Source organism: Salvelinus alpinus, chromosome 4, assembly GCF_045679555.1.
Source record: "Salvelinus alpinus chromosome 4, SLU_Salpinus.1, whole genome shotgun sequence".
Classification (NCBI taxonomy): domain Eukaryota; kingdom Metazoa; phylum Chordata; class Actinopteri; order Salmoniformes; family Salmonidae; genus Salvelinus; species Salvelinus alpinus.
The window spans coordinates 13638365-13651755 of record NC_092089.1 but is presented as its reverse complement, the minus strand read 5'-3'; the positions used below and the strand labels follow the sequence as shown (position 1 = coordinate 13651755).

Genomic DNA, 13391 nt, shown 5'->3' with positions numbered 1-13391 from the left:
GGGGCTGGTCTGTATTCTATGGTTACTGGGGCTGGTCTGTATTCTAGGGTTACTGGGGCTGGTCTGTATTCTAGGGTTACTGGGGCTGGTCTGTATTCTAGGGTTACTAGGGCTGGTCTGTATTCTAGGGCTGGTCTGTATTCTAGGGTTACTAGGGCTGGTCTGTATTCTAGGGTTACTGGGGCTGGTCTGTATTCTAGGGTTACTGGGGCTGGTCTGTATTCTATGGTTACTGGGGCTGGTCTGTATTCTAGGGTTACTGGGGCTGGTCTGTATTCTAGGGTTACTGGGGCTGGTCTGTATTCTAGGGTTACTAGGGCTGGTCTGTATTCTAGGGCTGGTCTGTATTCTAGGGTTACTAGGGCTGGTCTGTATTCTAGGGTTACTGGGGTTGGTCTGTATTCTAGGGTTACTGGGGCTGGTCTGTATTCTAGGGTTACTGGGGCTGGTCTGTATTCTAGGGTTACTGGGGTTGGTCTGTATTCTAGGGTTACTGGGGCTGGTCTGTATTCTACGGTTACTGGGGCTGGTCTCTATTCTAGGGTTACTGGGGCTGGTCTGTATTCTAGGGTTACTGGGGCTGGTCTGTATTCTAGGGTTACTGGGGTTGGTCTGTATTCTAGGGTTACTGGGGCTGGTCTGTATTCTACGGTTACTGGGGCTGGTCTCTATTCTAGGGTTACTGGGGCTGGTCTGTATTCTAGGGTTACTGGGGCTGGTCTGTATTCTAGGGTTACTAGGGCTGGTCTGTATTCTAGGGTTACTGGGGCTGGTCTGTATTCTAGGGTTACTGGGGTTGGTCTGTATTCTAGGGTTACTGGGGCTGGTCTGTATTCTAGGGTTACTGGGGTTGGTCTGTATTCTAGGGTTACTGGGGCTGGTCTGTATTCTAGGGTTACTGGGGCTGGTCTGTATTCTAGGGTTACTGGGGCTGGTCTGTATTCTAGGGTTACTGGGGCTGGTCTGTATTCTAGGGCTGGTCTGTATTCTAGGGTTACTGGGGCTGGTCTGTATTCTAGGTGTTACTGGGGCTGGTCTGTATTCTAGGGTTACTGGGGCTGGTCTGTATTCTAGGGTTACTGGGGCTGGTCTGTATTCTAGGGCTGGTCTGTATTCTAGGGTTACTGGGGCTGGTCTGTATTCTAGGGTTACTGGGGCTGGTCTGTATTCTAGGGTTACTGGGGCTGGTCTGTATTCTAGGGCTGGTCTGTATTCTAGGGTTACTGGGGCTGGTCTGTATTCTAGGGTTACTGGGGCTGGTCTGTATTCTAGGGTTACTGGGGCTGGTCTGTATTCTAGGGTTACTAGGGCTGGTCTGTATTCTAGGGTTACTGGGGCTGGTCTGTATTCTAGGTGTTACTGGGGCTGGTCTCTATTCTAGGGTTACTGGGGCTGGTCTGTATTCCAGGGTTACTGGGGCTGGTCTGTATTCTAGGGTTACTAGGGCTGGTCTCTATTCTAGGGTTACTGGGGCTGGTCTGTATTCTAGGGTTACTAGGGCTGGTCTGTATTCTAGGGCTGGTCTGTATTCTAGGGTTACTAGGGCTGGTCTGTATTCTAGGGTTACTGGGGCTGGTCTGTATTCTAGGGTTACTGGAGCTGGTCTGTATTCTACATTTACTGGGGCTGGTCTGTATTCTAGGGTTACTGGGGCTGGTCTGTATTCTAGGGTTACTGGGGTTGGTGTTACTGGGGCTGGTCTGTATTCTAGGGTTGGTCTGTATTCTAGGGTTACTGGGGTTGGTGTTACTGGGGCTGGTCTGTATTCTAGGGTTACTGGGGTTGGTGTTACTGGGGCTGGTCTGTATTCTAGGGTTGGTCTGTATTCTAGGGTTACTGGGGTTGGTGTTACTGGGGCTGGTCTGTATTCTAGGGTTACTGGGGTTGGTGTTACTGGGGCTGGTCTGTATTCTAGGGCTGGTCTGTATTCTAGGGTTACTGGGGCTGGTCTGTATTCTAGGGTTACTAGGGCTGGTCTCTATTCTAGGGTTACTAGGGCTGGTCTGTATTCTAGGGTTACTAGGGCTGGTCTGTATTTTAGGGTTACTAGGGCTGGTCTGTATTCTAGGGTTACTGGGGCTGGTCTGTATTCTAGGGTTACTGGGGCTGGTCTGTATTCTAGGGTTACTAGGGCTGGTCTGTATTCTAGGGTTACTGGGGCTGGTCTGTATTCTAGGGTTACTGGGGCTGGTCTGTATTCTAGGGTTACTAGGGCTGGTCTGTATTCTAGGGTTACTGGGGCTGGTCTGTATTCTAGGGTTACTGGGGCTGGTCTGTATTCTAAGGTTACTAGGGCTGGTCTGTATTCTAGGGTTACTAGGGCTGGTCTGTATTCTAGGGTTACTAGGGCTGGTCTGTATTCTAGGGTTACTGGGGCTGGTCTGTATTCTAGGGTTACTAGGGCTGGTCTGTATTCTAGGGCTGGTCTGTATTCTAGGGTTACTAGGGCTGGTCTGTATTCTAGGGTTACTGGGGCTGGTCTGTATTCTAGGGTTACTGGGGCTGGTCTGTATTCTAGGGTTACTGGGGCTGGTCTGTATTCTAGGGCTGGTCTGTATTCTAGGGTTACTGGGGCTGGTCTGTATTCTAGGGTTACTGGGGCTGGTCTGTATTCTAGGGTTACTGGGGCTGGTCTGTATTCTAGGGTTACTAGGGCTGGTCTGTATTCTAGGGTTACTGGGGCTGGTCTGTATTCTAGGTGTTACTGGGGCTGGTCTCTATTCTAGGGTTACTGGGGCTGGTCTGTATTCTAGGGTTACTGGGGCTGGTCTGTATTCTAGGGTTACTAGGGCTGGTCTGTATTCTAGGGTTACTGGGGCTGGTCTGTATTCTAGGGTTACTAGGGCTGGTCTGTATTCTAGGGCTGGTCTGTATTCTAGGGTTACTAGGGCTGGTCTGTATTCTAGGGTTACTGGGGCTGGTCTGTATTCTAGGGTTACTGGGGCTGGTCTGTATTCTACATTTACTGGGGCTGGTCTGTATTCTAGGGTTACTGGGGCTGGTCTGTATTCTAGGGTTACTGGGGTTGGTGTTACTGGGGCTGGTCTGTATTCTAGGGTTGGTCTGTATTCTAGGGTTACTGGGGTTGGTGTTACTGGGGCTGGTCTGTATTCTAGGGTTACTGGGGTTGGTGTTACTGGGGCTGGTCTGTATTCTAGGGTTGGTCTGTATTCTAGGGTTACTGGGGTTGGTGTTACTGGGGCTGGTCTGTATTCTAGGGTTACTGGGGTTGGTGTTACTGGGGCTGGTCTGTATTCTAGGGCTGGTCTGTATTCTAGGGTTACTGGGGCTGGTCTGTATTCTAGGGTTACTAGGGCTGGTCTCTATTCTAGGGTTACTAGGGCTGGTCTGTATTCTAGGGTTACTAGGGCTGGTCTGTATTTTAGGGTTACTAGGGCTGGTCTGTATTCTAGGGTTACTGGGGCTGGTCTGTATTCTAGGGTTACTGGGGCTGGTCTGTATTCTAGGGTTACTAGGGCTGGTCTGTATTCTAGGGTTACTGGGGCTGGTCTGTATTCTAGGGTTACTGGGGCTGGTCTGTATTCTAGGGTTACTAGGGCTGGTCTGTATTCTAGGGTTACTGGGGCTGGTCTGTATTCTAGGGTTACTGGGGCTGGTCTGTATTCTAAGGTTACTAGGGCTGGTCTGTATTCTAGGGTTACTAGGGCTGGTCTGTATTCTAGGGTTACTGGGGCTGGTCTGTATTCTAGGGTTACTGGGGCTGGTCTGTATTCTAGGGCTGGTCTGTATTCTAGGGTTACTGGGGCTGGTCTGTATTCTAGGGTTACTGGGGCTGGTCTGTATTCTAGGGTTACTAGGGCTGGTCTGTATTCTAGGGTTACTGGGGCTGGTCTGTATTCTAGGGTTACTGGGGCTGGTCTGTATTCTAGGGTTACTAGGGCTGGTCTGTATTCTAGGGTTACTGGGGCTGGTCTGTATTCTAGGGTTACTGGGGCTGGTCTGTATTCTAGGGTTACTGGGGTTGGTCTGTATTCTAGGGTTACTGGGGCTGGTCTGTATTCTAGGTGTTACTGGGGTTGGTCTGTATTCTAGGGTTACTGGGGCTGGTCTGTATTCTAGGTGTTACTGGGGTTGGTCTGTATTCTAGGTGTTACTAGGGCTGGTCTGTATTCTAGGGCTGGTCTGTATTCTAGGGTTGGTCTGTATTCTAGGGCTGGTCTGTATTCTAGGGCTGGTCTGTATTCTAGGGCTGGTCTGTATTCTAGGGCTGGTCTGTATTCTAGGGCTGGTCTGTATTCTAGGGCTGGTCTGTATTCTAGGGCTGGTCTGTATTCTAGGGCTGGTCTGTATTCTAGGGCTGGTCCCTATTCTAGGGTTACTGGGGCTGGTGTCAGTTGGAAAATCTATAAGGCAGAGAGACAGCACTCCACATTGGATATAAAATGAGCTGTGATGTGGCTGGCAGACAAGAGTGGATCTATACCTCAAAGTAGTCTGAGTTACACCTCGACACACACACACACACACACACACACACACACACACACACACACACACACACACACACACACACACACACACACACACACACACCCCCCCCCAGTCCCGACAGCTCCTTTAACCTCTGCTGTTATTCTTCTATAGAAATCCTCTCACTTTTAATCATGAAGACAACTCAGCCTCTCTCCCTCTCTCTCATTTATTTCCTTCTCCCCATCACTCTCTCTTCCCCCTCGCCCCTCTCTCTCTCTCTCCATCTCTCTCTTATCAGGCTTAGCCCTGTGGTCTCTGGGGCTAGCAGCATTCTTTCAGAGCAGTCGTTAATTCTTACAAACACACACGCACTGTTCCCTGAACTCTCTGAAGATTCCTTTGTTCTTAGACCTGAATCACAGAGACAGAGAGACAGAGACAGAGACAGAGAGCCAGAGAGAGAGAGAGAGAGAGAGAGAGAGAGACAGAGAGACAGAGACAGAGACAGAGACAGAGACAGAGACAGAGACAGAGAGACAGAGACAGAGACAGAGAGACAGAGACAGAGAGACAGAGACAGAGACAGAGAGACAGAGAGAGAGAGACAGCTTCACTATGAAAAGAAAAGCTCCAAAGATATGCCACCGACAGATAAAATCCATCACTCTTTCTTTCTCACTCTTTCTTTCCCATGTTCTATCCCTTTCATTATTAAGTTAGTGAGATGGGCTGATGTCACGGTTTGTGAGGGATTTGTGTGAGAGTGTGTGGCTTCTCAGCAACACCAAGGAGCTGATGGTGGACGACAGTAAACGGAGGGTTGAGCACGCCCTCGTCCACTTTCGACGGGGTTGTAGGCGGAGCCGGGGTTGAGAGCTTCAAGTTCCTCGTTGTCCACAACACTAAGGATCTATCTTGGTCCAAACACACCAACACAGTCGTGAGGAGGGTGTTACGCACGCCTCTAAGAAGAGGGAACGTAACAGAGGGCACGACAACGCCTCTTCCCAATCCATTAAACACCTGTTCCTTGTGTTTGTCACTGTTTGAGGTGTGTGTGTGTTTGTCTCTGTAAGTGGTGTGTGTGTGTGTTTGTCTCTGTAAGAGGTGTGTGTGTGTGTTTGTCTCTGTAAGAGGTGTGTGTGTGTGTTTGTCTCTGTAAGAGGTGTGTGTGTGTGTTTGTCTCTGTAAGTGGTGTGTGTGTGTTTGTCTCTGTAAGAGGTGTGTGTGTGTGTTTGTCTCTGTAAGTGGTGTGTGTGTGTGTTTGTCTCTGTTAGAGGTTTGTGTGTGTGTGTTTCCGTATAATTGAGTTCACTCTCCTTATCTCCCTGCCGATGAGTCACAGACAGTGAGCACTCACAAGAGTATAGCTTGTTCGTGTTGTGAGTGTGAGAGAGAGAGAGAGAGAGAGAGAGAGAGAGAGAGAGAGAGAGAGAGAGAGAGAGAGAGAGAGAGAGAGAGAGAGAGAGAGAGAGAGAGAGAGAGAGAGAGAGAGAGAGAGAGAGAGAGAGAGAGAGAGAGAGAGAGAGAGAGAGAGAGAGAGAGAGAGAGAGAGAGAGAGAGAGAGAGAGAGAGAGAGAGAGAGAGAGAGAGAGAGAGAGAGAGAGAGAGAGAGACCCTGTCCTTCTCCCAGCCCACCTAGGTGCCAGATGTAATTATGTTAGTGACGGCTCTGGGTAGGTGGCTGAGAGACAGACTGAACCAGACAGAGAGCATATGGCTCAGGGTAGGTACCTGCTCCTTGGATGACTGGGCCGTATCAGTCAATGTTGGAGTTGAACTTACACAGTTCTAGGTGGCCAGCGCTTGCTTGTGTGTGTGTGTAATATTTAACCTCCCTCCTCCCTCTCTCTAGGTGATGGCCCAGGCAGAGGGCCAACAGAAGAACCTGGTTAACTCCATAGAGTCCCTGCCTTCCCGTGGTCCTCTGTCCTCCTTAGACCAGGACCTTCTCCTCCTCAAGGCCACGTCAGCAGCTACCCTCTCCTGTCTGGGGGAGTGTCTCCACATCCTGCAGCACAATGTCAGCCAGGTATGGATGTATGGAGCTGTATGAGACAATGTGACTGAGAGACAGTCAGAGGGTGTACCTTATAGTTGGACATGAATATGGTGGGAGGTGAGCCGGCAACTGGAGGGTTGCTGGCATCAATATGTCAGGTACCACCTACTGCCGATGTTCCCTTGAGCAAGGAACTTAACCCCTTAAACTGCTGATTGGGCGATGCACTGCTGCTGGTCTCTACTCCAGCCTCTCCAACCTATCAGAGGGGTCGGATACAGCAGGAGATCCTCTCCAACCTATCAGAGGGGTTGGATACAGCAGGAGATCCTCTCCAACCTATCAGAGGGGTTGGATACAGCAGGAGATCCTCTCCAACCTATCAGAGGGGTTGGATACAGCAGGAGATCCTCTCCAACCTATCAGAGGGGTTGGATACAGCAGGAGATCCTCTCCGACCTATCAGAGTGGTTGGATACAGCAGGAGATCCTCTCCAACCTATCAGAGGGGTTGGATACAGCAGGAGATCCTCTCCAACCTATCAGAGGGGTTGGATACAGCAGGAGATCCTCTCCAACCTATCAGAGGGGTTGGATACAGCAGGAGATCCTCTCCAACCTATCAGAGGGGTTGGATACAGCAGGAGATCCTCTCCAACCTATCAGAGTGGTTGGATACAGCAGGAGATCCTCTCCAACCTATCAGAGGGGTTGGATACAGCAGGAGATCCTCTCCAACCTATCAGAGGGGTTGGATACAGCAGGAGATCCTCTCCAACCTATCAGAGGGGATGGATACAGCAGGAGATCCTCTCCAACCTATCAGAGGGGTTGGATACAGCAGGAGATCCTCTCCAACCTATCAGAGGGGTTGGATACAGCAGGAGATCCTCTCCAACCTATCAGAGGGGTTGGATACAGCAGGAGATCCTCTCTAACCTATCAAAGGGGTTGGATACAGCAGGAGATCCTCTCCAACCTATCAGAGGGGTTGGATACAGCAGGAGATCCTCTCCAACCTATCAGAGGGGTTGGATACAGCAGGATATCCTCTCCAACCTATCAGAGGGGTTGGATACAGCAGGAGATCCTCTCCAACCTATCAGAGGGGTTGGATACAGCAGGAGATCCTCTCTAACCTATCAGAGTGGTTGGATACAGCAGGAGATCCTCTCCAACCTATCAGAGTGGTTGGATACAGCAGGAGATCCTCTCCAACCTATCAGAGGGGTTGGATACAGCAGGAGATCCTCTCCAACCTATCAGAGGGGTTGGATACAGCAGGAGATCCTCTCCAACCTATCAGAGTGGTTGGATACAGCAGGAGATCCTCTCCAACCTATCAGAGGGGTTGGATACAGCAGGAGATCCATTTCTGTTTCTTAAGGGATTAGTGTTGTTCTCTTCTTCTCTCCCAGGCCGCGCAGCATGTCACCCTGGGTCGGTCAGACAGCCAGGACCGGAGTCACAGTCCCATCCACAAACAGACGTCCAGCCAGAGTAACAGCAACATCTCCAGTCAGACTCACAACCACAACCACAACCAGTTCAAGAAGCAGATGAGCCTGGATCCCAACCATGTTCCCACCGCACCATCAGGTCAGTTTACTAATAGAATCTCTCTGTAACCGGTGTGTTCCTGATGGTCAATGTGTTCCTGGTGGTCAGTATGTTCCTGGTGGTCAGTGTGTGTTCCTGATGGTCAGTGTGTTCCTGATGGTCAGTTTGTGTTCCTGATGGTCAGTGTGTTCCTGATGGTCAGTGTGTTCCTGATGGTCAGTGTGTTCCTGATGGTCAGTGTGTTCCTGATGGTCAGTATGTGTTCCTGATGGTCAGTGTGTTCCTGGTGGTCAGTGTGTTCCTGGTGGTCAGTGTGTTCCTGATGGTCAGTGTGTTCCTGATGGTCAGTGTGTTCCTGGTGGTCAGTGTGTTCCTGATGGTCAGTGTGTTCCTGATGGTCAGTGTGTTCCTGATGGTCAGTATGTGTTCCTGATGGTCAGTATGTGTTCCTGATGGTCAGTGTGTTCCTGATGGTCAGTATGTTCCTGATGGTCAGTATGTGTTCCTGATGGTCAGTGTGTTCCTGATGGTCAGTATGTTCCTGATGGTCAGTATGTGTTCCTGATGGTCAGTATGTGTTCCTGATAGTCAGTATGTGTTCCTGATGGTCAGTGTGTTCCTGATGGTCAGTGTGTTCCTGATGGTCAGTATGTGTTTCTGATGGTCAGTGTGTTCCTGATGGTCAGTATGTGTTCCTGATGGTCCGTGTGTTCCTGATGGTCAGTATGTTCCTGATGGTCAGTGTGTTCCTGATGGTCAGTGTGTTCCTGATGGTCAGTATGTTCCTGATGGTCAGTGTGTTCCTGATGGTCAGTGTGTTCCTGATGGTCAGTATGTTCCTGATGGTCAGTGTGTTCCTGATGGTCAGTGTGTTCCTGATGGTCAGTATGTTCCTGATGGTCAGTGTGTTCCTGATGGCCAGTGTGTTCCTGATGGTCAGTATGTTCCTGATGGTCAGTGTGTTCCTGATGGTCAGTATGTTCCTGATGGTCAGTGTGTTCCTGATGGTCAGTGTGTTCCTGATGGTCAGTATGTTCCTGATGGTCAGTGTGTTCCTGATGGTCAGTGTGTTCCTGATGGCCAGTGTGTTCCTGATGGTCAGTGTGTTCCTGATGGTCAGTGTGTTCCTGATGGTCAGTATGTTCCTGATGGTCAGTGTGTTCCTGATGGTCAGTATGTTCTGTCTCCAGACAGCTTTGCAGGACGGCCCAGATCGCCCTCAGAGAAGCAGGTGACCAATAGAGGAGGGACACCTCTTCCACACGTTCCCTCTCCAGTCCACATCAACAAGGAGGTGGTCAGCAACTCTGTGGTAAGAAACACCTGCTCTCTGTGTTGGAAGAAACACCACCATGTAGTCTCTCACCTAATGGGAGAGAGGGAGGGAAGGAGAGGGAGGGAGGGAGGGAGAGAGAGGGAGAGAGAGGGAGGGAGGGAGAAGGAGAGAGGGGGGAGGGAGAAGGGGGAGAGAGGGAGGGAGGGATGGAGGGAGGGAGGGAGAAGGGGGGAGAGGGAGGGAGATTGAGAGAGGGGGGAGGGAGAAGGGGGAGAGAGGGAGGGAGGGAGGGAGGGAGGGAGGGAGAAGGGGGGAGAGAGAGGGAGGGAGAAGGTGGGGAGGGAGAAGGGGGAGAGAGGGAGGGAGAAGGAGAGAGGGGAGAAGGAGGGAGGGAGAGGGAGGGAGGGAGAAGGGGGAAGAGAGGAGGGAGAATGTGGGGGGGAGGGGGGAAGAGAGAAGGAGGGAGAATGTGGGGGGGAGGGAGAAAGAGAGAAGGAGGGAGAATGTGGGGGGGAGGGAGAAAGAGAGAGGGGGGAGGGAGAAGGGGGAGAGAGGGAGGGAGAAGGTGGGGGGAGGGAGAAGGAGAGAGGGGGGGTAGGGAGAGAGAGAGAAAGAAATAGAGTTTTCCTGCCAAACTTCTATTCTACAGGGGAAAGTGTTCTAATTGGCCATGTTCTAGTTTGGATGTTTCTCTGTTTCTCCTTAGAGACTGAGGGGTGAAAGCCATCTAGTTTGGATGTTTCTTATGTGTGATGGATGAAAGGCAGCTAGTTTGGATGTTTTTTATGTGTGATGGATGAAGGCCAGCTAGTTTGTCCCGTGTGGCTCAGTTGGTAGAGCATGGCGCTTGCAACGCCAGGGTTGTGGGTTCATTCCCCACGGGGGGACCAGGATGAATATGTATGAACGTTCCAATTTGTAAGTCGCTCTGGATAAGAGCGTCTGCTAAATGACTTAAATGTAAATGTAAATGTTTGGATGTTTCTTATGTGTGATGGATGAAAGCCAGCTAGTTTGGATGTTTCTTATGTGTGATGGATGAAAGCCAGCTAGTTTGGATGTTTCTTATGTGTGATGGATGAAAGCCAGTTAGTTTGGATGTTTCTTATGTGTGATGGATGAAACCAGCTCCCTCAGGAGGGCGAGTGAGTCAGTGCATCCAAATTGACGTAGACAGAAATGTCCTCTTTTCTCCCAGTTCACCTCGCCCTCTCTCTCTCTCTCTCTCTCTCTCTCTCTCTCTCTCTCTCTCTCTCTCTCTCTCTCTCTCTCTCTCTCTCTCTCTCTCTCTCTCTCTCTCTCTGTCTCTCTCTCTCTCTCTCTCTCTCTCTCTCTCTCTCTCTCTCTCTCTCTCTCTCTCTCTCTCTCTCTCTCTCTCTCTCTCTCTCTCTCTCTCTCTCTGTCTCTCTCTCTCGGTCTCTCTCTCTGGTCTCCTCTCTCTCTCTCTCTCTCTCTCTCTCTCTCTCTCTCTCTCTCTCTCTCTCTCTCTCTGTCTCTCTCTCTCTCTCTCTCTCTCTCTCTCTCTCTCTCTGGTCTCCTCTCTCTCTCTCTCTCTCTCTCTCTCTCTCTCTCTCTCTCTCTCTCTCTCTCTCTCTCTCTCTGTCTCTCTCTCTCTCTCTCTCTCTCTCTCTCTCTCTCTCTCTCTCTCTCTCTCTCTCTCTCTGTCTCTCTCTCTCTCTCTCTCTCTCTCTCTCTCTCTCTCTCTCTCTCTCTCTCTCTCTCTCTGTCTCTCTGTCTCTCTCTCTCGGTCTCTCTCTCTGGTCTCCTCTCTCTCTCTCTCTCTCTCTCTCTCTCTCTCTCTCTCTCTCTCTCTCTCTCTCTCTCTCTCTGTCTCTCTCTCTCTCTCTCTCTCTCTCTCTCTCTCTCTCTCTCTCTCTCTCTCTCTCTCTCTCTCTCTCTCTCTCTCTCTCTCTCTCTGTCTCTCTCTCTCGGTCTCTCTCTCTGGTCTCCTCTCTCTCTCTCTCTCTCTCTCTCTCTCTCTCTCTCTCTCAAATTCAAATTCAAATTCAAGCTGCTTTATTGGCATGAAAAACATTGTGTCAATATTGCCAAAGCAACAATGTATACAATATACATTGTAATACAATTAAAACAATGACAAATAATAATATAGAATGGCAGTAAATAATAATACAAAATTAAATATAAAAAATAGTAACAATAAAATGGTAACAGTCAATAGTCGAATGTAATGTATGGTGTAATGCACCACTACCACCACCACTATCATTAAACTGCTATCATTACCATTACCACCCATACCATTACTATTTGGAATGATAAACAACAATAATAATACTAATAACAATAACAGTAATAACAATAACAGTCATAATAAGTAAGTTACTGCTTACTATGCAGATGTTATTATTCACTGTCCCTCAGGCTATGGCAGGCAAATACATATTTGGCTGCAAGAGGAGCCATTGCTCCTTCGCCCATGAGTATTTTTAGTTTTTCCTCTGGGTTTAATAAGTTAAAATTTGGAATAAATGTAGTCATTTCTGTGAATAATGAATCTCTTGGTGAGGAATATTTATCACAGTAAAGGAGAAAGTGCATCTCTGTTTCTACCTCCCCTGTCGTGCAGTGACCACATACACGCTCCTCTTTGGGTAGCCATGTCTTTTTATGTCTGCCGGTTTCTATTGCCAATCGGTGGTCACTCAGCCTGTACTTGGTAAGGATCTGTCTCTGCTTCGAATCTCTGACAGAGTAGAGATATTCAGCCAATTCATATTCTCTGTTTAGGGTCAGATAGCAATTTAGTCGGCTTTGGGATTTTGTTTCGTTTTTCCAATGTTGTAAATATGAGTCCTTTGATTGGTTCATGATTTTGTTTATTGGAATTCTTTCTTTTGAAGCAGTGCCGGTGTCAGCTTGGTTGGTTAGGTCCAACACCAGCTGACTGAGAGGGCTCGTTTCTGGGCTCAGCTCTTGGGTTTGAAGTGCTTTAAATTGCAGACTCGAATTTGGACTTGAATTTAGATGTAGCCAAAATTTTAATGATCTTTTCTGTATTTTCATTATTACTGGAAAGCGGCCCAATTCTGCCCTACATGCATTAGTTGGTGTATTTCTCTGGACTTGTAGGATTTTCCGACAGAATTCTGCATGTAGGGTTTCAATTGGATGTTTGTCCCACATTTTAAAGTCCAGTTTATTGAGTGGCCCCCAAACCTCACTTCCGTAAAGAGCTATTGGTAGGATTACACTGTCAAATATTTTGGTCCAAATTCTAATTGGGATGTTGATTTTGAATAATTTCATTTTTATTGCATACAATGCTCTGCGGGCTTTTTCTTTGAGTGCATTCACTGCCATATTAAAGTTTCCCGATGCAGATATGGTCAGACCAAGGTAGGTGTAATTTTTTGTGTGTTCAATTATGGTGTTGTTCAGGGTGAATTTATATTTGTGTTTCTGACATCTGTTTTGTTTTTGGAAAATCATGATTTTAGTTTTTGGGAAATTTACTGCCAGGGCCCAATTATGGCAATATTGCTCTAGAATATTAATGTTCTGTTGAAGACCTTCTTTGGTTGGTGATAGAAGTACCAAGTCATCAGCATATAGCAGGTATTTCACCTCTGTGTCAAATAGTGTGAGTCCTGGGGCTGGAGAATGGTCCAACATGTCTGCTAATTCATTGATATAAATGTTGAAAAGATTTGGACTCAAACTGCAGCCTTGTCTCACACCTCGACATTGTGAAAAGAATTCTGTTCTTTGGTTTTTGATTTTTATTGCACACTTATTTTCTGTGTACATACATTTTATTAAGTCATACACCTTACCACCAAGCCCACTTTGTAGAATTTTGTAGAATAGCCCTTCGTGCCAAATAGAATCAAATGCTTTTTTAAAGTCAATAAAGCAAGCAAAGATTTTGCCCTCTTTTTTTTGGTGGACGTGTTTATTAATTAGTGTGTGTAGGGTGTATATATGGTCAGTAGTGCGATGGTTAGGGAGAAAGCCAATTTGACATTTAGTTATTACATTTTTTTCTTGAAGAAAGGTTTGGATTCTTGAATTCAAAATGCTACAGAAAACCTTTCCCAAGTTACTGTTTACACAAATTCCCCTGTAATTATTGGGGTCTGATTTGTCTCCACTTTT

The 13391-nt window shown here is 48.2% G+C and overlaps 1 protein-coding gene across 4 annotated transcripts in view; it reads left to right on the top strand.

Moving 5' to 3' along the window:
• LOC139572869 (oxysterol-binding protein-related protein 10-like) overlaps positions 1-13391 on the top strand; it is a 144924-nt gene that overhangs the window by 60667 nt on the left and 70866 nt on the right. For all 4 annotated transcript variants that reach the window (XM_071395694.1, XM_071395691.1, XM_071395692.1 and 1 more), the window contains 3 exons: positions 6290-6466; positions 7855-8035; positions 9187-9308. In XM_071395694.1, coding sequence (XP_071251795.1) covers positions 6290-6466; positions 7855-8035; positions 9187-9308 — 480 coding nt within the window. The remainder of the gene's footprint in view (positions 1-6289; positions 6467-7854; positions 8036-9186; positions 9309-13391) is intronic.